Here is a 27,210-nt window from a genome sequence, read left to right as displayed (position 1 = left end):
AGCTGCACTTCCTAAACTCCTGCCCAATGTATGACCATATTAGAGACACATATTTCCCTCAGATTACACAGACCCACAAAGAATTTGAAAACAAACCCAATTTTCATAAACACCCATTTCTACTGGGTGAAATACCGCAGTGTGCCATCACAGGAGCAATATTTGTGACCTGTTTCCACAAGAAAAGGGCAATCAGTGAAGAACAAACACCATTATAAATTACAACCCATATTTATGTTTATTTATTTTCCCTTTTGTACATTAACTATTTGCACATCGTTACAACACTGTATATTGACATACTATATAACATTTGAAATGTCTTTATTCTTTTGGAACTTTTGTGAGTGTAATGTTTATTGTTCATTTGCATTGTTCATTTCACTTTTATTTATTATCTACTTCACTTGCTTTGGCAATGTTAACATATGCTTCCCATGCTAATAAAGCCCTTGAATTGAAATTGAATTGAGAGCGAGAGCGAGAGACACAGAGTTGTCCACTACTTGGGTCATGAAATGCTTGCCTTGTACCCCAAGTCTGGGAACTGTCCACACTCCTGGTTCTGAAATGCAAAATAACTGTCTTTCGATACGGCTGTATTTCATTGCAATTAATTCCAATAAAATGAAAATGTATTTCAAAATTAACAGTCAACTAGCTATCTACTTAGCTTACAATTTGACCACCATAAGCATGGGGCGAAGGCTAGGAACAACTGAGATGGGAACCTTTAGCGCCATTGCCTTGTTTTGGAGGGTAATATTTTCATTTATTTTTCCCATCTCTTCTTGCTAGCAACGCCTCCAGTCAGGACGCTTTCGGCGGGTTCCGTTAAAATGGCTGTTACTGAGAGTGAAAACCCAAAGCAAGAACAATCGTAGTGGGTACAACTGCATCCAGTAGTATCGCTGGTGTCTGATAAGGAAAACTAAAGACTGCAACGCAATGGCTGCCCTCGATCAAAAGTCCCCCAACGTCCTTCTCCAAAGTCTTTGCTGCAGGATCACTGGAAAGAGCGAAGGTAGCTATGATGCTAGCTAGTTAGATTGCCCAGGCGCGGTTATGTGCAGCTAGCCTGGTGTGTTGCTAGCTAGCTAACATTTAACAGTGATGCTGATATGACAGTTGTATACCAGCGTTCAGCTCGCCATCTAGCTACAGTAGCTAACTACGTTTTTAGTTAAGTCAAGTTTGTGTGACAGCCAATGCTAGTTAGCTTAGGCTAGCTAGTAACTGTACACCTAGCCAGCCAAGTCAGAGATGGTAGGCTATGTATGGACCCCAGCTAGCTAGCCATCTAACTAACGTTAGCTCGACCCTTATTTGTATTTAGGTGATGGCTACATCCAAGGCTTTAACTAGCTAACTACCAAAAGTGTGTCATAGCTACATATAGGTAGCTGCAGATACGATTGACAACAGTCCAACCACGCCTTGTTCAAGTAAGTTAGCTAGTTAGGGATAGCTAGCTTGGCTTGCCAGGCTGCCAGAAAGTTTGCCTAATAAATCTGACTTTGATACCAATTCTTAGTATACAGTCTGAAACAAAGCACTGCACAATCGTGGACATTTTCCTTACAAGCCAGAATGTTGAATACAATTACGTTTGAACTTACTATACCGGTTGTCTGTGCAGCTAGTCTTTCAGCTGCTCGAAATATGAGACAAAATATTCACCCAAAAGTATTGTTTACCCGACTTTTTAGAGCGCAGGTACTGAAGTTTAATTTTCTATCACATGCTCAAAACCACGTTAACACCTGTTCGTATGCATGTACTTACCGTCTTGTCACGTGCCTTTGATCATGAGCAAACACACACAGAACCGCGTTTTGAAGTAATTTTAATAATACTTTCCTGTGGATATTGTCTCAAGTACCAAACACCATAGACAATCTGCAGAGTAAGTTTATATATACATTTCAAATGTTATATATAAATAAAAAAAGGAACACTAAAATAAAACATCCTAGATCTGAATGAATTAAATATTCTTATTAAATACTTAGTTGAATGTGCTGACAACAAAATCACAAAATTATCAATGGAAATCAAATTTATCAACCCATGGAGGTCTGGATTTGGAGTCACACTCAAAATTAAAGTGGAAAACCACACTACAGGCTGATCCAACTTTGATGTAATGTTCCTTAAAACAAGTCAAAATGAGGCTCAGTAGTGTGTGGCCTCCACGTGCCTGTATGACCTCCCTACAATGCATGGGCATGCTCCTGATGAGGTGGCGGATGGTCTCCTGAGGGATCTCCTCCCAGACCTGGACTAAAGCATCCACCAACTCCTGGACAGTCTGTGGTGCAATGTAGCGTTGGTGGATGGAGCGAGACATGATGTCCCAGATGTGCTCAATTGGATTCAGGTCTGGGGAACGGGCGGGCCAGTCCATAGCATCAATGACTTCCTCTTGCAGGAACTGCTGACACACTCCAGCCACATGAGGTCTAGCATTGTCTTGCATTAGGAGGAACCCAGGGCCAACCGCATCAGCATATGGTCTCACAAGGGGTCTGAGGATCTCATCTCGGTACCTAATGGCAGTCAGGCTACCTCTGGCGAGCACATGGAGGGCTGTGCGGCCCCCCAAAGAAATGCCACCCCACACCATGACTGACCCACCGCCAAACCGGTCATGCTGGAGGATGTTGCAGGCAGCAGAAAGTTCTCCACGGCATATCCAGACTCTGTCACATGTGCTCAGTGTGAACCTGCTTTCATCTGTGAAGAGCACAGGGCACCAGTGGCAAATTTGCCAATCTTGGTGTTTTTTGGCAAATGCCAAACATCCTGCACGGTGTTGACTACGCTGACTGACACAGCAAACCTTCTTGCCACAGCTCGCATTGATGTGCCATCCTGGATGAGCTGCACTACCTGAGCCACTTGTGTGGGTTGTAGACTCCATCTCATGCTACCACTAGAGTGAAAGCACCGCCAGCATTCAAAAGTGACCAAAACATCAGCCAGGAAGCATAGGAACTGAGAAGTGGTCTGTGGTTCCCACCTGCAGAACCACTCCTTTATTGGGGGTGTCTTTCTAATTGCCTATAATTTCCACCTGTTGTCTATTCCATTTGCACAACAGCATGTGAAATTTGTCAATCAGTGTTGCTTCCTAAGTGGACAGTTTGATTTCACAGAAGTGTGATTGACTTGGAGTTACATTGTGTTGTTTAAGTGTTCCCTTTATTTTTTTGAGCAGTATATATATATTTGAAACATTGGTGATAGACAAGAGACATTTCGGCTATTTTTCTATGTAAACGTGGTAGTATTGCCTGCACAATTGAAGGCATGTTTCGCCACGTTTTGTGACTACCAGAAAGTGTAAGATTGGGAGCTAGCTACTGATTTAGGGTAAACGTTCTGCAGCTGTAAGATTTGAACCAGTCTGTAAGTTTCATTCACCAGTAGTGACATGGTTTAGGAAAAGCCGATATTCCATGCTCGATACTTCAACTCAACCCTATTTCACATTTCAGCTGAAGTAGCCCACCAGTTCCAGTATGCTGTGAGAGTCGTCGGGAGTAACTATGCTCCCACCATTGAGAGGGATGAGTTCCTAGTGTCAGAGAAGATCAAAAAAGAACGTGAGTGACCTATGACCTATTAATAGATACAATAATGGGAGTGACCTAAACTGGACAGGTTTGCTGCGTGAATCCTCTTTGAGGGTCCATCTCGACAGTCGAAAGTGGCATCTGCACATCACTGGTTTGCGCTTTCTCTGTTACCTTTGCAAACATGCATCCTTTGTTAATGTGGTCTTTTGTTGTTGTTTTCCCAGTAGAGCTTTTCTGTCTCGTGTTAAAGGTACATTTGACAATAAAGAAATACGGTTGTTAAGAGTCTCCATAATAGTAAATCTCAATACATTTTGTTTGCAGTCGGAGTAATGCCACTACTGACCATCTTATCGATCGCTAAGCATTGTAAAGTTAAAAAAAGCACTTACCCTTTTTCGGAGTGGAGTTGAGCCCCTTTTAATCAACTTGTGTTTTTGGAATTGGTCTATGTCAGTTTATTTAGTGGTCTGATTCTGTTTGTCTTGTCCTTTGGTTCTCCAGTGCTGAAGCAGAGGAGAGAGGGTGACGCTGCCCTGTTCTCTGAGCTCCACAGAAAGCTGCAGACTCAGGTCAGTCTTCTGTTCCAAATACCCTGGTGCATATGCATACTTCTATTGGCTTTGAAAGGAGAACCAATTGAGAATCTGTGTCTTGCTTTCCGTTAACAGGGGGTGCTGAAACACAGGTGGTCCGTCTTATACCTGCTGCTCAGTCTATGTGAGGACCCCAGGAAACCGTCCAGGGTGGGTATACTTGTCATTACACCATAGTGCTCTCTCACACACACACACTAACCATAGCTATATACAGTGCCTTGCGAAAGTATTCGGCCCCCTTGAACTTTGCGACCTTTTGCCACATTTCAGGCTTCAAACATAAAGATATAAAACTGTATTTTTTTGTGAAGAATCAACAACAAGTGGGACACAATCATGAAGTGGAATGACATTTATTGGATATTTCAAACTTTTTTAACAAATCAAAAACTGAAGAATTGGGCGTGCAAAATGATTCAGCCCCCTTAAGTTAATACTTTGTAGCGCCACCTTTTGCTGCGATTACAGCTGTAAGTCGCTTGGGGTATGTCTCTATCAGTTTTGCACATCGAGAGACTGACATTTTTTCCCATTCCTCCTTGCAAAACAGCTCGAGCTCAGTGAGGTTGGATGGAGAGCATTTGTGAACAGCAGTTTTCAGTTCTTTCCACAGATTCTCGATTGGATTCAGGTCTGGACTTTGACTTGGCCATTCTAACACCTGGATATGTTTATTTTTGAACCATTCCATTGTAGATTTTGCTTTATGTTTTGGATCATTGTCTTGTTGGAAGACAAATCTCCGTCCCAGTCTCAGGTCTTTTGCAGACTCCATCAGGTTTTCTTCCAGAATGGTCCTGTATTTGGCTCCATCAATCTTCCCATCAATTTTAACCATCTTCCCTGTCCCTGCTGAAGAAAAGCAGGCCCAAACCATGATGCTGCCACCACCATGTTTGACAGTGGGGATGGTGTGTTCACGGTGATGAGCTGTGTTGCTTTTACGCCAAACATAACGTTTTGCATTGTTGCCAAAAAGTTCAATTTTGGTTTCATCTGACCAGAGCACCTTCTTCCACATGTTTGGTGTGTCTCCCAGGTGGCTTGTGGCAAACTTTAAACAACACTTTTGATGGATATCTTTAAGAAATGGCTTTCTTCTTGCCACTCTTCCATAAAGGCCAGATTTGTGCAATATACGACTGATTGTTGTCCTATGGACAGAGTCTCCCACCTCAGCTGTAGATCTCTGCAGTTCATCCAGAGTGATCATGGGCCTCTTGGCTGCATCTCTGATCAGTCTCCTCCTTGTATGAGCTGAAAGTTTAGAGGGGCGGCCAGGTCTTGGTAGATTTGCAGTGGTCTGATACTCCTTCCATTTCAATATTATCGCTTGCACAGTGCTCCTTGGGATGTTTAAAGCTTGGGAAATCTTTTTGTATCCAAATCCGGCTTTAAACTTCTTCACAACAGTATCTCGGACCTGCCTGGTGTGTTCCTTGTTCTTCATGATGCTCTCTGCGCTTTTAACGGACCTCTGAGACTATCACAGTGCAGGTGCATTTATACGGAGACTTGATTACACACAGGTGGATTGTATTTATCATCATTAGTCATTTAGGTCAACATTGGATCATTCAGAGATCCTCACTGAACTTCTGGAGAGAGTTTGCAGCACTGAAAGTAAAGGGGCTGAATAATTTTGCACGCCCAATTTTTCAGTTTTTGATTTGTTAAAAAAGTTTGAAATATCCAATAAATGTCTTTCCACTTCATGATTGTGTCCCACTTGTTGTTGATTCTTTACAAAAAAATACAGTTTTATATCTTTATGTTTGAAGCCTGAAATGTGGCAAAAGGTCGCAAAGTTCAAGGGGGCCGAATACTTTCGCAAGGCACTGTATACAGTACCAGTCAACAGTTTGGATACAGCTACTTATTCCAGGGTTTTTGTTTATTTTTACTATTTTCTACATTGTAGAATAATAGTGAAGACATCAGAACTATGAAATAACCCACATGGCATCATGTAGTATCCAAAAAACTGTTAAACAAATCAAAATATATTTTTGATTTTAGATTCTGCAAAGTAGCCACCATTTGCTTTGATGACTACTTTGTACTCTTGGCATTATCTCAACCAGGTTCACCTGGAATGCTTTTCCAACAGTTTTGTTGGAGTTCCTACATATGCTGAGCACTTGTTGGCTGCTTTTCCCTCAATCTGCGGTCCAACTCATCCAAAACCATCTGAATTGGGTAGAGATTGAGTGATTGTGGGGGCCAGGTCATCTGATGCAGCACTGCATCACTCTCCTTCTTGTTCAAATAGCCCTTACACAGCGTGGTGGTGTGTTGGGTCATTGTCCTGTTGAAAAACAAATGATAGCCCACTAAGTGCAAACCAGATGGGATGGCGTATCACTGCAGAATGCTGTGGTAGCCATGCTGGTTAAGTCTGCCTTCAATTCTAAATAAATCACTGACAGTGTCAACAGCAAAGCACCCCCACACCATCACACCACCTCCTCCATTCTTCACGGTGGGAACCATACATTCGGAGATCATCCGTTCACCTACTCTCACATAGAAACGGCGGTTGTAACCAAAAATCTCAAATTTGGACTCATCAGACCAAAGGACAGATTTCCACCGGTCTAATGTCCATTGCTCGTGTTTCTTGGCCCAAGCAAGTCTCTTCTTTATTATTGGTCTCCTTTAGTAGTGGCTTCTTTGCAGCAATTCGACCATGAAAGCCTGATTCACGCAGTCTTCTCTAAACAGTTGATGTTGAGATGTGTTTGTTACTTGAACTCTGTGAAGCATATATTTGGGCTGCAATTTCTGAGGCTGGTAACTCTCTAATGAACTTATCCTCTGCAGCAGAGGTAACTCCGGGTCTTCCTTTCCTATGGCGGTCCTCATTAGAGCCAGTTTCATCATAGCGCTTGATGGTTTTTGTGACTGCACTTGAAGTAACTTTCAAAGTTCTTGCTGCATCATCACAAACAGTAATTCCATCGCGGCCATGTTAGTTCTGTCGAACTCCATTAATAGCAGAAATAGCTATTATAGTAAATGTTCTATATTATTCCACATTTGATTATTTAATTGATACATCATTGATTTGATAGCATGTGTCATTCCCAGGTTGGCAGCTATGGGGCGCTGTTTGCCCAGGCCCTCCCCAGGGACGCCCACTCCACCCCGTTCTACTGCACTCGGCCCGGGAGCCTGCCCCTCAGCTACCCCGAGCGCTCGGGGCCCGGGGGCTCCCAGATCTCCACCAGCATGGGCACCAGTGGCATCAGCAGCCTGGGGGTGTACTCCCTCAACGGGCCCACACCCACCCCTCAGCCCCTGCTGGCTGGGTAAGACCAATTGATGGAACCCTGTTTGTCCGGTCAGCACCCAGGACTCCATAGTCAGTCGTACATGACTCTAGACTTTCTTCAGTCTTGTTCCTGTTGACTCGCAGGGAGTGCATGCGTTTGTTGTAGCTCAGCACCGCACCTGCATAACCAATGAACCTTCAGAATATGAAGGGGTCTTAAATTAGTAGGACATGTTTAAAAAAAAAAAAAAAAATAATCTTTGTAGCCATTTGTTGTAGCAGGGTATTTCCATTCCGTTGTGAGCATCAATTATGCATGTCCTTCTCCACAACCCCACAAGCACTTGTATAATTAGTCTGGCTATACTCGTCTAGTGCCAGGGTAAGTATCTGATTAGTGGGTGGTTGAGTGGATCATCATCAACACTATAAAAGTAATTTGGAGCTGAGGCATTGCTACAGTGGTGTGACTCTAAAGCCATTCTCTGCTGTCGAAAGGCAAGAGTCCCTCATTACCAGGCTATTAGTGGTAATGGTCCTACAAGACAGTTTGCATTAGGATAACCAACATGTATAGGGGAAGAGTTATGCATGTCGAGGGGGAGAAAAAATGTCTATAGTTACACGGATGTAAACATACAAAATGGTCCATTAAACATTTCTATTTTTGATCTCTCCAGACATCCACCCCAGACAGCAGGGCAGCAGCTGGGCTCTCGGCTGGCGTGGGCCCTCCCCAACACCTCCGCCCCAGCACCTACCTCACGGGCCCCGCTCGGCCCCCCACCCCTGTCCACCCGGGCCCCCAGGCCACGCCATGACGGGGACCTCACTGGTGAGTTGGGGGTGGGGACTGACATTGTTGGGATGTATAAGCCTACGTTTTGTGTATGGAACTACATGGCGTAGTTGGGACATGCTTCACGGTTGGAGGACATTTTGTAACGTAGGCAGAAGTTGGGCAGGGGGCCTGTAATGGTAAAAGACACATTGCTCTCTGCACAGTGGCTCTGCAAACTGAATACTCAATATTAAACAGAAAGAGATTAGGTCGGAGGGAAATGTACCAAGTCTGCAATGAAATGTTCCTGTTCTGCAGTAAGAACCACCTCACATAAACGCCTCATTTCATAAACCGTTTAGTTGCTCTCCCGGTATTTAATTTGTCTTGGTGCTCCACTGACAGGGTTGGGGGGTTGACTTAAATATATATACAGAGAAATACAGCACCTACTCATTCCAGGGTTTTTCTTTATGTGTACTATTTTCTACATTGTAGAATACTAGTGGCGACATCAAAACTATGAAATAACACATATGGAATCATGTAGTAAGCAAAACAGTGTTAAACACTTTTTTGCTTACTACATGATTCCATGTGTGTTAATTCATAGTTTGGACGTCTTCACTGTTATTCTACAATGTAGAAAATATTAGAAATAAAGAAAAACAATTGAATGATGAGGTGTCCAAACTTTTGACTGGTTCTGTATCTTTTATGGCTTTCGTTAATGTTGTCCTTTTTGTTGTTTTTCTGAATCCCTCGTTCTTCTCTCCAGCGGAGGTTGGTGAGGCTGCACTGGTCAGAGACATCCTGTATGTCTTCCAGGGTATCGACGGCAAGTTCATTAAGATGAGCAACACAGACAACTGCTACAAGATGGACTCCAAGGTGATGTGAACATTCGGTCATACGTGAACAATGTCCAAGGTGTCTTTGGTATTTCAGTTTGTGCCCCTTGTTCCTGAAATATTTCCCTGACGAATGCAAAAACTGATGACCAACTTCATAAGCTATTTGACCTTTCACCGAGTGTACTAAACATTAGGAACACCTTCTAATATTGAGTGGCACCCCATTTTTGCCCTCATAACAGCATCAATTCATCAGGGCATGGACCTCAAGGAGGCGAAAGCGTTCCACAGGGATACTGGCCCATGTTGACTCCAACACTTCCCACAGTTGTCAAGTTGGCTGGATGTCCTTTGGGTGGTGGACCCTTCTTGATAAACAGGGGAAACTGTTGAGTGTGAAAAACCCTGTGCCTGACACCTACTACCGTACCCCCCACCCCGTTCAAAGGCACTTCAGTGTTTTGTCTGGCCCATCCACCCTCTGAATGGCACACGTACACAATCCATGTCCCAATGCTTAAAAATCCTTCTTTAACCTGTCTCCTCCCCTTCATCTACACTTATTGAAGTGGATTTAACAAGTGATGGAAAGAGCAGTTATTCCTAATGTTTTGTACACTGCATATATGTTAGTTAGTCAACACGCACCATGGTAGGTAGGCTAGCGTTTAAGAGCGTTGGGCCAGAAACCGAAAGTCTCTGGTTTGAATCCCCAAGCTGACGAGGTGACAAATCTGTCTGTGCCCTTGAGCAAGGCACTTAACCCTAATTGCTCCTGTAAGTCTCTCTGGATAAGAGCGTCTTGCTAAATGACTAAAATGTTTCATGTAGACAGCGCCGTACTTTCATCCATACTAGCTAGACCAGTTATTGACCGATTACTCTGTTTCATCGCGAGCTGACTCCCTGACATCATGGCTGTTGTAGAACCGGCCGACCGACAGCGTTTTTCAGATTCAGCTGTAGTGCTGCTGACATCAAGGCTGATGATCTGTTTCTAAAAGGGGTAAAAAGCTTGACAGATCAATAGTTGGCTCTTTGGTTAGGAGCCACATCGATGGTGTCCCTCTATCATCCATCAAGGATTCATTACAACTTTCCTCCCTTCTAATATTCCTACAAATTACAGTCGACCTCTTTCAGCTATACATCTTCTCAGCGTTCTATATAGCCTGCTGTCACTGCGCTGGCCTCGGAGCACTGTATCGGACGAGAACACTGGAGCCAAATCTAGCCGTCAAGGGTGTTTCCTGAGGTCTTTTTGAAGTCATAATTTACGCTATAAGCCCTATTCAATCTAACACGGTTTAATAATTACAACAGAATACAGAAAACGAACATTATTGGAGACAATCATGTTTTATTATTCTGTCTAAAGTAGAGACGGTGAGCATCAACACCACGTCCTCATAAGACGACTCCGTCAGCAGAGACACTGCAGACAGTTTGGGCTCCAGGCTTCTTGGCGAATGTCTTCAAACAAGGGCCACGCTGACTACCATTTAAAAAAAAAAAGTGAAATGAATTCTGAACAAACGGGTGTGAAAAGGGTTGAATCTTGAATTGGAATGGTTCCCCTACTGGCAAAGGACTCTGTAATAATATGGCTGATGTGTTCCTATTCATGATTCTGGGCTGAAGAGCGGAGCTGCTGTTCCTTTGGTGTTGCTGTAGTCATGGGGGGTTGTGGCGTACTTGTGTGTGTGAGTGACTGAATGGTAACCTGGCAGCAGGAGAGGCCCGTTTTCCGATTGTGAGTGTCTCCTGTTTGTGGGGAGCCATACAGGACAGATGGTACACACGGGGAAAATTAACTACCAACCTGGCAACACCTTCACAGATTAAATGGCTTACTTTGACAGATATTTACAGTATTCCCTGTATTTTGTGCCTGTGTGTGCATTCTCCTGTTGTAACTTCTCCAGTGTGTCCCTAGGTGGTGGTGTGTAAGTCTCTGAGGGACACCAGTAGCCGATTGGCTGAGCTGGGCTGGCTCCACAACAAGATCAGGAAGTACACTGACTCTCGCAGTCTGGACCGAGCCTTTGGCCTGGTGGGACAGAGCTTCTGTGCCTCCCTGCATCAGGAACTGAAGGAGTACTACAGACTTCTGGCAGTGCTGCACTCACAGGTAAGACACACCTTTCTCTACCTCTCAAAACACTGTACCGCCTTATTCAAGTGAATGAACTTTGTTCTTAGCCCTTCAAGAGGAAAAGCCCATGTTGGCTACAGGATATGTTAATGTGTGTTTGACAGTTGCAGGTGGAGGATGACCAGGGAGTGAACCTGGGAGTGGAGAGCAGTCTGACCCTCAGACGTCTCCTAGTCTGGACCTACGACCCGAAAGTCCGCCTCAAAACCCTGGCTGCCCTCGTTGACTTCTGCCAAGGTAGAGTTGTGTCCGTGGCGCCTGCTGATTGGTACCATCAAAGAATCCATTTAAATATTGTGTGTGGTTCAAATGTTGTATGTGTGTGTGTGTGTGTGTGTGTGTGTGTGTGTGTGTGTAGGGAGGAAGGGAGGGGAACTGGCGTCAGCGGTCCATGCCTATGGGAAGACAGGGGACCCTCAGATGAGAGCTCTGGTGCAGCACATCCTCAGCCTGGTGTCACATCCCATCCTCAACTTCCTCTACCGCTGGATCTACGACGGAGAGCTGGAGGACACTTACCATGAGGTGACGCGCACACACACACCATATATTTAATGTACACACCATATATATATAATACATACATACATACATACATACATACATACATACATACATACATACATACATACATACATACATTTGAAGTCGAACGTTTACATACACTTAGGTTGGAGTCATTAAAACTCGTTTTTCAACCACTCCACAAATTTCTGGTTAACAAACTATAGTTTTGGCAAGTCGGTTAGGACATCTACTTTGTTCATGACACAAGTAATATTTCCAAAAATTGTTTACAGACAGATTATTTCACTTATAATTCACTGCATCACAGTTCCAGTGGGTCAGAAGTTTACATACACTAAGTTGACTGTGCCTTTAAACAACTTGGAAAACACCAGAAAATGTCAAGGCTTTATATGCCTCTGATGGGCTAATTGACATCATTTGAGTTAATTGGAGGTGTATGTGTGGATGTATGTCAAGGCCTACCTTCAAACTCAGTGCCTCTTTGCTTGACATCATGGGAAAATCAAAAGAAATCAGCCAAGACCTCTGATTCATCCTTGGGAGCAATTTCCAAATGCTTGACGGTACCACGTTCATCTGTACAAACAATAGTACGCAACTATAAACACCATGGGACCACACAGCCGTCATACCGCTCAGGAAGGAGACGTGTTCTGTCTCCTAGAGATGAACGCACTTTGGTGCGAAAAGTTCATATCAATCCCAGAACAACAGCAAAGGACCTTGTGGAGATGCTGGAGGAAACAGATAAAAAAAGTTTCTATATCCTCAGTAAAACGAGTCCTATATCGACATAACCTGAAAGGCCGCTCAGCAAGGAAGAAGCCACGACTCCAAACTCGCCATAAAAAAGCCAGACTACGGTTTGCAACTGCACATGGGGACAAAGATTGTACTTTTTGGAGAAATGTCCTCTGGTCTGGTGAAACAAAAATGGGACTGTTATTCCATAATGACCATCATTATGTTTGGAGGAAAAAGGGGGAGGCTTGCAAGCCGAAGAACACCATCCCAACCGTGAAGGACGGGGGTGGCATTATCAAGTTGTGGGGGTGCTTTGCTGCAGGAGGGACGGGTGCACTTCACAAAATAGATGGCATCATGAGGGAGGAAAATGATGTGGATATATTGAAGCAACATTGCAAGGCATCAGTCAAGAAGTTAAAGCTTGGTCGCAAATGGGTCTTCCAAATGGACATTGACCCCAAGCATACTTCCAAAGTTGTGGCAAAACGGCTTAAGGACAACAAAGTCAAGGTATTGGAGTGGCCATCACAAAGCTCTGACCTCAATCCTATAGAAAATTTGTGGGCAGAACTGAAAAAGCGTGTGCGAGCAAGGAGGCCTACAAACCTGATTCAGTTACACCAGCTCTGTCAGGGGGAATGGGCCAAAATTCACCCAACTTATTGTGGGAAGCTCGTGGAAGGCTACCCAAAACGTTTGACCCAAGTTAAACAATTTGAAGGCAATGCTACCAAATACTAATTGAGTGTATGTAAACTTCTGACCCACTGGGAATGTGATGAAAGAAATAAAAGCTGAAATAAATAATTCTCTCCACTATTATTCTGACATTTCACATTCTCAAAAAAAAGTGGTGATCCTAACTGACCTAAGACTGGGAATTTTCACTCTGATTAAATGTCAGGAATTGTTAACTGAGTTTAAATGTATTTCCGACTTCAAATGTGTGCGTGTGTGTGTGTGTGTGTGTGTGTACATATACACACATTTTTTTGTTGTCCATGACAATATCATTAAATTGTTCATAAATACAGTGTAGACATTGTTAATATTTTAAATGGTTATTGTAGCTGGAAACAGCTGATTTTTAATGGAATATCTACATAGGCGTACAGAGGCCCATTATCAGCAACTATCACTCATGTGTTCCAATGGCACGTTGTGTTAGCTAATCCAAGTTTATGATTTTAAAGGCTAATTGATCATTAGAAAACCCTTTTGCAATTATGTTAGCACAGCTGAAAACTGTTGTACTGATTAAAGAAGCAATAAAACTGGCCTTCTTCCGTCTAGTTGAGTATATGGAGCATCAGCATTTGTGGGTTCGATTACAGGCTACAAAACACCAGTCTCAACGTCAACAGTGAAGAGGCGACTCCGGGATGCTGGCCTTCTAGGCAGAGTTGCAAAGAAAAAGCCATATCTCAGACTGGCCAATAATTTTTTTAAATTAAGATTGTCAAAAGAACACAAACACTGGACAGAGGAACTCTGCCTAGAAGGCCAGCATCCCGGAGTCGCCTCTTCACTGTTGACGTTGAGACTGGTGTTTTGCGGGTACTATTTACTGAAGCTACCAGTTGAGGACTTTGTAATGCATCTGTTTCTCAAACTAGGGTGGCCTTGATGACAGCTTTTACATTTTATTTTTACTGCTCTAATTCCGTTGGTAACCAGTTTATAATAGCAATAAGGCACAGCTAAGGGTCTGTGTCCAGGCCCGCCACGATGCGTTGTGCATCAGAACAGCCCGTCATATACCACACCCCATTGTGCCTTATTGCTTAAATATAATGCACACACTTCCTTTAGTTTGTCAAGGTCAGAGTCCGGATGGTAGTAGCTGAGCTCAGGCTGACGTGGACTCCGACAGACAGGTTAATCTCTGAGCTGAGATGGAGGGAAAGGGGGACGGGGGAGGGGTACGGCGGCCTTCCAAATGAGGATGGATGAGAGAACGGTAATGGGGAACTGAGTGATGGTCCTCTTCTCTCTCTCACCTCTTATCTCTGTCCTTGCTCTCCATCTCCCTGTCTACAGGACATTGAAGACCGTGAATCTAGTCCTAATGCACCTGCTGCTGAATCGTCCTCTCAGACTCCGTCTACCTGAGACTAAGTGCTGATTGGGCAAGCACAGAGCACAGGAGAGTTGTAGCGGCTTTCAAGACCGACTGCCGAGCTATTCTCAGAAGGGAACGTTACAAAGGGCACACTGGTTTTAAGCCCCCCCTGTATTGACCCTCCCCGTAGCAGGGCTAAGTGGTAGTTATGGAGCTGTTCCTTCCCAGCAGAGGGGAATGAGGGTATGGCTCTGAAGCTTACAGGCACCTCTGTCAGCCCAGGGGGCGGCTGGGAGGTGGCGTTAGACTGTAAACACTCATTATGACAAGAAGAGCGGAAATTAAAATCAAACGTTATATATATATATATACTTTTTGTTTACTAAAAGGCTTTTCAATCCCCCTTGTTGTACCCCCTAGGAGAGAAGTCGTCACCTTGTAACACTGATGTCTACTTATCGGCATCCATTTTGGTTTTCAAGTTGAACTACTGGCTCAGTGACGATCAAGATCATGATTGAGAGATGGAATCACCATTCACTTTCTTTCCATTACTGTAATAAGTATCCATTGTTGTAGTAATCTCCTGTGTTGTTCGGATATAGTTGAGTCCTGTCTTTTAAGGTGTGATTGTGATGGTGATGGGGATTCCTCTCCCTGCAGTTCTTTGTGGCGTCTGATCCCACGGTGAAGACAGACAGACTGTGGCACGACAAGTACTCACTGAGGAAGTCCATGATACCCACCTTCATCACCATGGACCAGGCCCGCAAGGTAGACACACACACGAACACCAATTATCTCATCCTCAACGTAGAAAATACCAGCTTTGCATTCACATGTCACTTTTGCTCGCTCTCTCTTTCTCTTCTGTCTCTGTAGGTTCTGCTCATTGGAAAGTCCATTAACTTCCTGCATCAGGTGTGCCATGACAGAACCTCACCAGGGAAAATCACCCCGGCCTCCAAGTCTACAGACTCCCCCAAAGATGGTACGCACTCTGATCTCTCTCCCCCACCCCGAACACACTGTGAAAGGGGCCTGTCAGTGGCTAGCTCAATACAACACAGGCATTTGGTGTTTGGTACACATTTGTACATAATATACCTCCAAAGAGTGTGTATTGAGCAGGCAGTGTCTTTCGACAGAGTAGAGAAGACTTGGTCTTGCCATAGTAGTGTTTGTAGCTAGTGAGAGCAGAGCCGCATTGATCTGTTTGGCATCAGAACTGGTTGTACTGTGTTATGGTACTTTCTGTCGTATCGACTGGATTTAGTCTCGCTCCTCTCTACGTCGCTGATCAATGGTTTTCAGTTCCTTCCTTAGCCTCGTCTTTGAGGGGAATGACTGCCTACTGACTGGCGTTGGAAGGGGAGGGGTTGGGTTGTATTTTTAACCTGTCTGTCCCAAATGCCACCCTATTCCCTTTTATAGTGCACTACTTCTGACCATAACCTTAAGGGTTAAAGGTAGTGCATTATGAAGCCCCCGGTCAAAAGTAGTGCATTATGAAGCCCCCGGTCAAAAGTAGTGCATTATGAAGCCCCCGGTCAAAAGTAGTGCATTATGAAGCGAATAGGGTGCTATTTGGGATGCAGACTCTATCTTGAATTATAGATACAGAGTTCAGAAAATGGTCTGAGAGTTGAGTTTAATATGCATCATGTAGTGCCAACTCCAGTACCCACATAATGACCACAGATAATAACTCTCTCTATAGCTGCAGAGCTGTTATCAGACCTGGAGGGGGCGTTCCAGGGGAAGATAGATGCAGCCTACTTTGAAACCAGCAAGTACCTGCTGAATGTGCTCAACCAGAACTATCTGCTGCTGGAGCACCTGCAGGCCATGAGACGATACCTGCTGCTGGGCCAGGGAGACTTCATACGCCACCTCATGGACCTGCTAAAGTTCGTACACACACACACACACACACACACACAGGTGTACAGACAGATGGGTACACACACACACACACACACACACACACACACACACACAGGTGTACAGACAGATGGGTACGCACAAATACACACACCCACCCACCCCATCCTATATGTCATATTTATTGACTTAGTGTTTGTCCCTTCAGACCAGAGCTGGCCCGCCCAGCCACCACTCTGTACCAACACAACCTGACAGGCATCCTGGAGACAGCCGTGAGGGCCACCAACGCCCAGTATGACAACGCTGAGATCCTCAAGAGACTGGACGTACGCCTGCTGGAGGTAGGCTGCAGCTCATACCATTATTACTGTCATAGGCTATAGCTCATACCATTACTACCGTCATAGGCTACAGCTCATACCATTACTACCGTCATAGGCTACAGCTCATACCATTACTGCTGTCATAGGCTACAGCTCATACCATTTACTACTGGCATGGGGTACAGCTCATACCATTTACTACTGGCATGGGGTACAGCTCATACCATTTACTGCTGGCATGGGGTACAGCTCATACCATTTACTGCTGGCATGGGCTACAGCTCATACCATTTACTGCTGGCATGGGCTACAGCTCATACCATTTACTGCTGGCATGGGCTACAGCTCATGCCAGACCATGGTGCTTGCCTACGGAGCTGTGAGGGGAACGGCACCGCAGTACCTCCAGGCTCTGATCAGGCCCTACACCCAAGCAAGGGCACTGCGTTCATCCACCTCTGGCCTGCTCGCCTCCCTACCATTGAGGAAGTACAGTTCCCGCTCAGCCCAGTCAAAACTGTTCGCTGCTCTGGCCCCCCAATGGTGGAACAAACTCCCTCACGACGCCAGGACAGCGGAGTCAATCACCACCTTCCGGAGACACCTGAAACCCCACCTCTTCAAGGAATACCTAGGATAGGATAAGTAATCCTTCTCACCACCCCCCCCTTAATGATTTAGATGCACTATTGTAAAGTGACTGTTCCACTGGATGTCAGAAGGTGAATTCACCAATTTGTAAGTCGCTCTGGATAAGAGCGTCTGCTAAATGACTTAAATGTAATGTAAATACCATTTACTGCTGGCATGGGCTACAGCTCATACCATTTACTGCTGGCATGGGCTACAGCTCATACCATTTACTGCTGGCATGGGCTACAGCTCATACCATTTACTGCTGGCATGGGCTACAGCTCATACCATTTACTGCTGGCATGGGCTACAGCTCATACCATTTACTGCTGGCATGGGCTACAGCTCATACCATTTACTGCTGGCATGGGCTACAGCTCATACCATTTACTGCTGGCATAGGGTTTATCTCAGTAGGCTAACATGGTATTGAGTCAGGGGTTTGAAACACAACCTGGTAACCTGTGGCTCAAGACTGTTAGCCCTCTGAACTGAAGCCTAGATGGTTGATGTTGGATGTACATGTGTCACTACCTATTAGATTTCAAACTGTCAACTTGGCACCATGTTATCCCTCTGAACTAAAGCCTGGTCATCAACCCATCTGTGCTCCTTCTGAAGGTGTCTCCCGGAGATACGGGCTGGGATGTCTTCAGTTTAGACTACCACGTAGAGGGTCCTATCGCCACGGTAACCACAACACTTTACATACATACACATACCATCCTATCTGGTGTTGCCTTTTCTCTCTCCACACACACACACACCCTCGCAAACAATCCAATAAGCTTCTCCTCTTCTCTCTACATTCATCCATAAAAGCCCACCTGGAGCATCAGAACATTGTTTCTTTCTGTTCTGTTATACATGTTCATTCACAGGCCACCAGTCAACCATGTTAGATGAAGTCAAGTGCTGGCTGGTTTTGTGTTGTTCTGTGATGTGGTGAGGGAACATGTGAAAATGCTGTGCTACCCTGTGACAGGTGTTCACACAGTCTCTCTCTCTTCACTCTGTCTCCTTTGTCTCTCTTCTTGCTTTCTGTTTTTCTCACTGGTTCTGGCTGTGGCAGGTGTTCACACGGGAGTGCATGAGCCACTACCTGCGGGTGTTCAACTTCCTGTGGCGAGCCAAGCGTATGGAGTACATCCTCACCGACATCTGGAAGGGACAGATGTGCAACGCCAAGCTGCTTAAGAGCATGCCAGGTGAGGACACACACACACACACACACACATACACACAACCATGCGGTTCCCTCTCACCTCCAACAGAGGTAGTCTTGTACCGAAGAGCTGTAGATAAGGCAGCCAGGGTAACATGTTAGATGTTGTGTTACAGAGCTGTCTGGCGTGCTGCACCAGTGCCACATCCTGGCCAATGAGATGGTCCACTTCATCCACCAGATGCAGTACTACATCACCTTCGAGGTCAGGGGTCGTACTTTTCATTATTTATCTAGAGACCACTGAGTTCACCTAGCCTCTTCCTCTCACACGCACCCTCCTCCCCTGTCTGTCTGGGTCTCTGTGTCTCTGTGTGTATGTGTGTATACAGGTGCTAGAGTGTTGTTGGGATGAGTTGTGGAACAAGGTAGAGAAGGCCCAGGATCTAGACCACATCATCGCTGCCCACGAAAGATTCTTAGACTCTGTCATCTCCCGCTGCCTCCTGGACACCAACAGCAGGGTGAGACACACACGTATGCTCATACACTCTAACAGACATTTACTGACATCCACTTCTCTTTGACCTGCCCTGTTGGCGCTTAAAGGGATACTTCGGGATGTTGCCAATGAGGCCATTTATCTATTTTCCCCAGAGTCAGATGAACTTGTGGATAAATTTTCATGTTTTTGTGTCCAGTATGAAGGAAGTTGAAGGTAGTTTTGTGACCCAATGCTAACTAGTCTTACCGCAATGACTCGAAGTCTATGGGTATCTACTAGCATGCTAGCTGATACCCATAGACTTAGTCATTGTGCTAACGCTAGTTAGCAATTGCGCTAGCGTTAGTTAGCAACTTCCTTCAAAGTGCATGCAGAGACTTCACAAATGGTATCCGACTCTGGAGAAGTAGATAAAGGGCCTCATTGACAAAATCTCTAAGTATCCCTTTAAGAATTTCCCTGTACCCAGCTATTACATCTGCGACCCTGTACATGTGACTAATAAACTCTAATGTCATCTAAAATGTTTTTTTTTCCCGCTATCCTCTCTCCAGTCCTTGTTGAACCAGCTGAGAGCGATCTTTGACCAGATCATAGAGTTCCAGAGTGCCCAGGACTCTCTGTACCGCTCTGCCCTGGAGGAACTCGCCCTGCGGCTGCAGTACGAGGAGCGGAAGAAGCAGAGGGATTCTGAGGTAGAAGGATCGGGGCTTGAAGTGGACTGAAATGGGTGCCAGGGCTGTTACGGTGACCGTATTACCGCCACACCGGCGGTCACGAGTCATGAAGGCAGTCAAATTCCACATGACTGTTTAGTCACGTTAACTAGGCTTCTCCAAGCTCTGATGCTGCTGCTGTTCTTCAGTAGCCTACCAAACTTGCTAACTGCCTGGTACTCAGCACTCTATTGTCCCTCTAATCACTCTGAAATGAATGCAAATGTTTTCGAAAATCTAATCAAACACTTCATAAGAGCTCATGTTGCATAACATATCTATAGGCTATGCAATTGCGTGAGAAAACAGAGTGATGGCTTCTATTAAAAAGAGGAGGATCCCATCAGCTTTCTATTGGCTAGGCCTACTATATTTTATTTTTTAAACTTTCCTAATATTAAGCACATAGCTTATATTTACAACAGGAGTATAGCCTACCTGGCTGGCATGAAAGTAAACGTGTCCTCCATATTTGCTATTTAATTGCCTAGATGTATTTTTATCCCTCTGCCCCTGTTTCGAGACAGGTGCATGATAATGGTCCATTCTAAATCAAAACACATATTATTTAGTACTATGGGGATAACAGATTGACATAGGCTAGTGCTTTTGCTGTTTGTTAGGCCTACTCATCTTTTTGGCTGCCGAAAATTAAATGTGCACAGTTCTTCCAATATCTTCAATATGCACCTCGTAATTAGATAAGGACGGGCGCATTGCGTCCCCGATGTGTCTGCCTTCACTTGTAACCTGTGAGAAAGACTAGATCACGTGACGGGGCGCCATGTGAGTTAGAGGAGCTTTTTATTTAGGGCCATTACGGCCACAAAAGGGGATGCCGCTGGGAAATTTGAGTCATTATCAAGTGCTTGTCAAATTGTGAATGAGAGACTGATGAAGTGTGTACAGCCTGCACAAAAACAAAGCAGAGCTCATGCCTTTCAAGCTACTTTTTTTCCAAATCATCATTAGTCACATCATGCAGACTTAGAATATATTAAAAAATCAATACATACAGCCCAACATTTGTATCACAACTAAAGGCACATAAATAACTCTAAATTAAGGAGTACCTGTTTCTTTGTTAACTGCTCACCACACAATAGCCGCATGTGGGCGCTCCCTCAAATCGTTTGGAGAAGGTATCCTTAATATTTTATTCAGCTTTGTTCAATTGTATACTTCATACTATAAAAAAACTATAAAATAATGCTATGGAATTCTAAGCAAATCTTGTCTGCAAAATGAGTGTAGCCCACAGCCATTTGGCATAGCCAGATCAGGACCTATCATAAGGACAACTCAGAGTATGCTATTCTGTTCTGAAATAGACTATATTTTCTTCATATCATGTTTCTTTAGACCTGACTAAAATAATGTATTTATTGTGAAAGTGTGGGCTTTATTACATTAATTTATTAGACTTTTTGAAATGTAGACGTTCCAAAGGTCTGCATCAGTGTGGAAGCCAGGAGATGCTGAATGCGTTAATGTTCATTAACGGTCTGTTACTGTGAGACTGGCAGTTATTTGCTTGACAATCACCGGCTGACAAAGTTTCGTGACCTTCACAGCCTTACCTGCACTGTTTATATGTAGGTTCCGGTACTCTGCACTATTTTTAAGCCAATATTCTATAAGAGGTGCCGGTACTCAAGCAGTAGAACATTTGAGGTGTTGGTATTCAGTACCGGTGTCTACTGGCCCAATTCAACTACTTATAGTGATGATCACTTTTAGTTATAGAGCGCAATTGGAGGAACATGTAGTCTTCAGAGAGTCCCATGTCCTGTTTGTTCTAAGTCATCTGGAACCCAGCCAGGGGCCAACTCAAGTTCCCCCCTTAATGGCCATTGGCCATGCTGGTGTTGTTGTCATTTTATTGATTTAACAGGTCCTGAGCATCAGACTATTAAACTCTAAGTGTTAGAAAATCAAACACAGCCTCGGCGTTTGCCAAGTTTCTCTTTTAATAGCTTGTAAATAAGACTGAGGTCCAAGGTAAGAGGGTTTGGGGTGACAGAAGCTGTTGGTCAGTGATGGGGGGGATATTGGATTTTATTATTAACTTTAAATATTGGGCGTTGAGTGTGTTTACATGAATGAGAACTATGCGAGTAGAGAAGACATTGAAGGTCATGTCTCTATGGGGAGAATGCTGGGGTCATAGTGGGAATCTGTAACAGTTTAGTATGGGTGTTAGTTACTCATTTACTTAAGTGAAGAGCTGGCACTGGTTACTCTTTCAAATCGAATTTTATTAATCACATGCGCCGAATAGAACAGGTGTAGACCTTACAGTGAAATGCTTACTTACGAGCCCCTAAACAACAATGCAGTTTAAAAAAAATACAGATAAGAAATAAAAGTAACAAGTAATTAAAGAGCAGCAGTAAAATAACAATAACAAGACTAGATACAAGGGGTTGCCAGTACAATGTGCGGGGGCACCGGTTAGTTGAGGTAAAATGTACATGTAGGTAGAGTTATTAAAGTGACTATGCATAGATGATAACAACAGAGAGTAGCAGCGGTGTAAAAGGGGGGAGGGAGGGGGGGCAATGCAAATAGTCTGGGTAGCCATTTGATTAGATGTTCAGGGGTCTTATGGCTTGGGGGTAGAAGCTGTTTAGAAGCCTCTTGGACCAAGACTTTGCGCTCCGGTACCGCTTGCCGTCTGGTAGCAGAGAGAACAGTCTATGTCTAGGGTGGCTGGAGAATTTTAGGGCCTTCCTCCAACACCGCCTGGTATAGAGGACCTGGATGTCAGGAAGCTTGGCCCCAGTGATGTACTGGGCCGTTAACACTACCCTCTGTAGTGCCTCGCAGTCGGATGGCCGAGCAGTTGCCATACCAGGCAGTGATGCAACCAGTCAGGATGCTCTCGATGGTGCGGCTGTAGAACCTTTTGAGGATCTGAGGACTCAATACAAATCTTTTCATTAGAGTCTCCTGATGAGGAGAGTTTTGTTGTGCCCTCTTCACGACTGTCTTAGTATGCTTGGACCATGTTAGTTTGTTGGTGATGTGGACACCAAGGAACTTGAAGCTCTTAACTTGCTCCACTACAGCCCCGTCGATGAGAATGTGGGCGTGCTCGGTCCTCCTTTTCCTGTGGTCCACAATCGTCTCCTTTGTCTTGATATGTTGAGGGAGAGGTTGTTGTCCTGGCACCACACGGCCAGGTCTCAGCCTACAGGGAGGAGGTCAGTCTCGTTGTTGTTGGTGATCAGGCCTACCACTGTTATGTCATCGGCAAACTTGATGATGGTGTTGGAGTCGTGCAGTCATGAGTAAACAGGGAGTACAGGAGGGGAATGAGCACGCACCCCTGAGGGGCCCCTGTGTTGAGGATCAGTGTGGTGGATGTTGTTACCTACCCTTACCACCTGGGGACGGCCCGTCAGGAAGTCCAGGATCCAGTTGCAGAGGGTTGGTGTTTAGTCCAAGGGTCCTTAGCTTATTGATGAGCTTTGATGGCACTATGGTGTTGAACGCTGAGCTGTAGTCATTGAATAGCATTGTTACATAGGTGTTCCTTTTGTCCAGGTGGGAAAGGGCAGTGTGGACTGAAATAGAGATTGCATCGTCTGTGGATCTGTTGGGGTGGTATTTAAATTGGAGTGGGTGTAGGGTTTCTGATACCACACTTTGATACCACACTGATGCTGCAACAACAAAGTTCCTTCTGAAACTTGACACCTAATGTTGCCTGTCTGTGTGTGTGTTTTCAGGGTGAGTGGGGCGTGACTGCTGAAGAGGAGGCAGAGGAGAACAGGAGGATCCAAGAGTTCCAGGAGACCATACCAAAAATGCGCTCTCAGCTACGGATACTAACACACTTCTACCAGGTATGGGTCTTACTCTCTTCTCACTGCCACAGTGGCTTTCACTAGGACAGTCTGGTTGTCTGTGGTAGTGTTCAGTGGATAGGACAGTCTGGTTGTCTGTGTTCAGTGGATAGGACAGTCTGGTTGTCTGTGTTCAGTGGATAGGACAGTCTGGTTGTCTGTGTTCAGTGGATAGGACAGTCTGGTTGTCTGTGGTAGTGTTCAGTGGATAGGACAGTCTGGTTGTCTGTGGTAGTGTTCAGTGGATAGGACAGTCTGGTTGTCTGTGGTAGTGTTCAGTGGACAGGACCGTCTAGGTGTCTGTGGTAGTGTTTAGTGGACAGGACCGTCTGGTTGTCTGTGGTAGTGTTCAGTGGCTAGGACCGTCTGGTTGTCTGTGGTAGTGTTCAGTGGATAACATCTGTGGTTGGTTGTGCTCCTTCTCAGGGCATAGTGCAGCAGTTCCTGGTGCTGATAATGACTAGTCCAGATGAGAGCCTGCGCTTCCTCAGCTTCAGACTGGACTTCAACGAGCACTACCGGGCCAGAGACCCCCGTCTGAGGGCCTCGCTGGGGACCACCAGGGGCCGACGGCCCTCCAACATCTGACCTGACGCACACCACCATGTCACAACATGGGGACAGAGAGCCACACAGAATCTGCCTTGATAGTATTTATATATGACATGAAGATGACATTAAATTCGGGCTAGATGGAATCTGTTGTGATGACATCACAATAGAACCAGACAGAACATTGACATCACAAAAGAGCCAGACAGAATCTGTTGTGATGACATCATAATAGAGCCAGGTGGAGATGATGCCGCATTCAAAACAACGAGGAACTCTGAAATCTCTGACTTCATTGTGTTCAAAACAACTGGGAACTCTGTAAAAAAAAAACAAGCTCCAACTTGGAAAACCCATTTTGAGCGGTCATCCAACTCGGAATTCCAAGTCGGGAACTCGGGGCATCTTTCCAGAGCTCTGACATTCCGACCTGATGATCACTGACGTCATGATTTGACATAGTTTTTATCTGAATTCCCAGTTGTCTTGAACGCAGAATAAGAGGATGATGTAGTGGTGACTTCACAGATTCCATTTGTCCCTGCATTTTAACACCTCAAGACAAATAGGGCTAACTGGGATTCATTTCACTATGACATAAACAAACAGAACATTTTGAAACCCTGCCTCCTCCCCAATGTCATTGGCAAATTACTCACACAAACAAACACACACGCTCAATTCACCATACACACACACACATCCACGTTTCCCACTCTTCACAGTCCCCTCTTGGGAGGTGTGGTTTTAGAAGCCTGTCATTTTAGTAGTCTGCCTCCAGCCTCCAGCTGTTTTCACCCTCACCTCTTTGAGGTGTCTGATAGGCTACCATCACCGTGTGAATTTCATATTGTACATTTGATAATGAACAGAATGTCTTGATTTGATTGGTTTGTTTAGATGTTCTGTGAATATTTTTTTTTGTTTTTCTTACTGACGTTTGTTTATTTTTCATACCAGTGTCTTAAAGTCTGCGGTGTGTTTTTATAACTGTTAATAAACACTTATAGCTGTTTAACAACTGTGTTATGGAACCAACACAGCAGGCTCCCACCCACCTCTCTAAAGAGATTCAAGAACAATGCCCACAGCCCCTAAGGCTAAAAGACGGACAGACGTTAGGATTTTATAGGTGTTTTGTATTATTTAACTGGGTTTCTCTTGATTCTCCTTGCAGACTATGGCCTCTGTTCTGCATGTCAAACTGTCATGTTGAACCAGCTCAATTCCTTAATTGTACAAGACAGATTTGTCAAAAGTGTTGCACCCAACTTATGCCACTTTTCTCTTCTGACCACTCAGACAAACCTGGGAAAATACTTTTGTCATACTGCGACATTAAACCTTGAAGAAGCTACAAGTGGAATGGTGACATAACTAGCCATTCAAAACCCCCCTATGATGGACTATACACCCGAATACTACAGTATCTCAATAGTCAGAGGTGGCTTCCTCACCTCCCTTCCCTTTTCACTGATCCGAAAGCGATATGCAAGATGCTTACCAGGACTTGCTTTCATTCACCTGTCAGCAGAGCAGGTGAATGAAAGGAGGCAAGGAAGCTATTGGATGCGTCCTAAATGGCACCATACAAAATAGGGTGCCATTAGAGATGCACCCTTTAGTGTTTTAACCTCTCCCAGCAGGCTCCCCTGTCTTTCTGTCCAATCACAAGTTCTCATCGGGGCGTGCCAAGAGAAGATGCTACTGCAAGACCTCTGTCTGTAAATCCTGTCCATTGTATAGCACAGATGTATAGAAATGACATGCCATGGACACAAACATCCTGTCATCTCTTTAATAATAAAGTCAAGTTTTTTACACTTTGTACTTTGTTTTTTTTGTCAGCATCAGGGGTGCATTCTAAGTAGACTATATGAGGGCCTTTGTCTAAAAATATATATATTTTCGAATAAATTCAATTTAATACATCACGCTCCCGGTGAGTGTTTTTTTTCTTGCTGGATGCATTCTGAGTTGAGGCCTAATTAGTTTGAAGGGGGCATGTGACTTGGCCATTGTGCTGGAGTTCGAGAACGCAGCAGAACGCATGTGAAGTTATACAGTGGAAATCCACGATATAGCAGGTAAATTTACTTACGTTAACATCGAAGTGATTTCAGAAACTTGGAAAGTAGTCGACATAAACGGGGCAGACTTCAGATAATGTTTTCTAGGTTGGTCAAACTTGACGCACAGACTTGTCAATGTCAATTCCCGCTTGTTTGAATCTAGTAAGTAAATCATGTTTAGACAACTGTCATGGTTAGAAAACAAACAATATTACAGAACTGGAGTATACAGTAGTAGTATCTACACTTGTGCGAGCTAGACACTTCCAACAAGAGCAGTCTTGAGATATTTGAGGTAGAATGAGTTTGAGTATTTAACCACGTGGTGGCAGTGGACCTCAATAAATGCGAGATAATGACGTTTGGTACCGATCCATTGATTGATCGCTCATGTTGATCTGTGAAACCGTGGATTCACTTTTCTATCCACGATATGACACGTAGTGAGCTCATGCATTTTGATGTGTGTTGGAGTAGAATAGACAGTCACGGAGCAGCTTTATTTAAGTGGCGATATATTTGGTAGGAGAGGTGTCGCAATGTCAATGTCTCACTGCAACCTGGCTTTATTTGGACACGTCACAAGACCCATGACACTATTTCCCCCCATTGGGATGAATGGCGTTCTTGTTCTTGACACTAACTTACTTTGTTTCATTAGTATCCCTGTTTGTGGTCTGTGTTCTGGTGCCTGTGTGTCTGTTGCGTATCAAAGTCACTGAGGGAATGGATCTGTGTCTCTATTAATTTCTGGAAGGTCCCTTACTGACCCTGTGATGAACCTGCAGGCGTGATCATCTGGCAGATGATAAAATGTAGGACAGTGATGAATCTTGAACTAGGTGCAAGTGACCACATAAAACTCATGGTTAATACATGAGTGGGGTGCAGCCTCGTGCCTTCAACATCACACACAGCTGCC

General features: G+C 44.6%; 1 protein-coding gene across 3 annotated transcripts; it reads left to right on the top strand.

Annotated features, from left to right (window-relative positions):
• Positions 1-789: 789 nt before the first annotated feature.
• LOC135543366 (gamma-tubulin complex component 3 homolog) lies at positions 790-26,044 on the top strand. 3 transcript variants are annotated; one of them, XM_064970570.1, is made up of 21 exons: positions 790-1,024; positions 3,501-3,608; positions 4,086-4,153; positions 4,253-4,327; positions 7,271-7,491; positions 8,135-8,289; positions 9,014-9,126; positions 11,026-11,220; positions 11,355-11,481; positions 11,603-11,769; positions 15,248-15,358; positions 15,467-15,575; positions 16,305-16,494; positions 16,677-16,812; positions 18,049-18,117; positions 18,500-18,635; positions 18,769-18,857; positions 18,985-19,116; positions 19,652-19,792; positions 23,548-23,664; positions 24,091-26,044. In XM_064970570.1, exons 1-21 carry the CDS (start codon positions 949-951, stop codon positions 24,250-24,252), a joined length of 2,697 nt encoding a protein of 898 aa, XP_064826642.1. In that variant the 5' UTR covers positions 790-948; the 3' UTR covers positions 24,253-26,044. The 3 variants fall into 3 exon arrangements, with proteins under 3 accessions (XP_064826642.1, XP_064826641.1, XP_064826643.1); XM_064970569.1 differs by having other exon boundaries at positions 11,349-11,481; XM_064970571.1 differs by lacking the exons at positions 18,049-18,117; positions 18,500-18,635; positions 18,769-18,857; ... (2 more) ...; positions 23,548-23,664; positions 24,091-26,044 and adding an exon at positions 17,108-17,454 and having other exon boundaries at positions 11,349-11,481.
• Positions 26,045-27,210: the final 1,166 nt, after the last annotated feature.

Source organism: Oncorhynchus masou, chromosome 7 (genome assembly GCF_036934945.1).
Source record: "Oncorhynchus masou masou isolate Uvic2021 chromosome 7, UVic_Omas_1.1, whole genome shotgun sequence".
NCBI lineage: Eukaryota > Metazoa > Chordata > Actinopteri > Salmoniformes > Salmonidae > Oncorhynchus > Oncorhynchus masou.
Note: the sequence above shows the minus strand (reverse complement) of the source record. Positions and strands in the feature narration are given on the sequence as shown.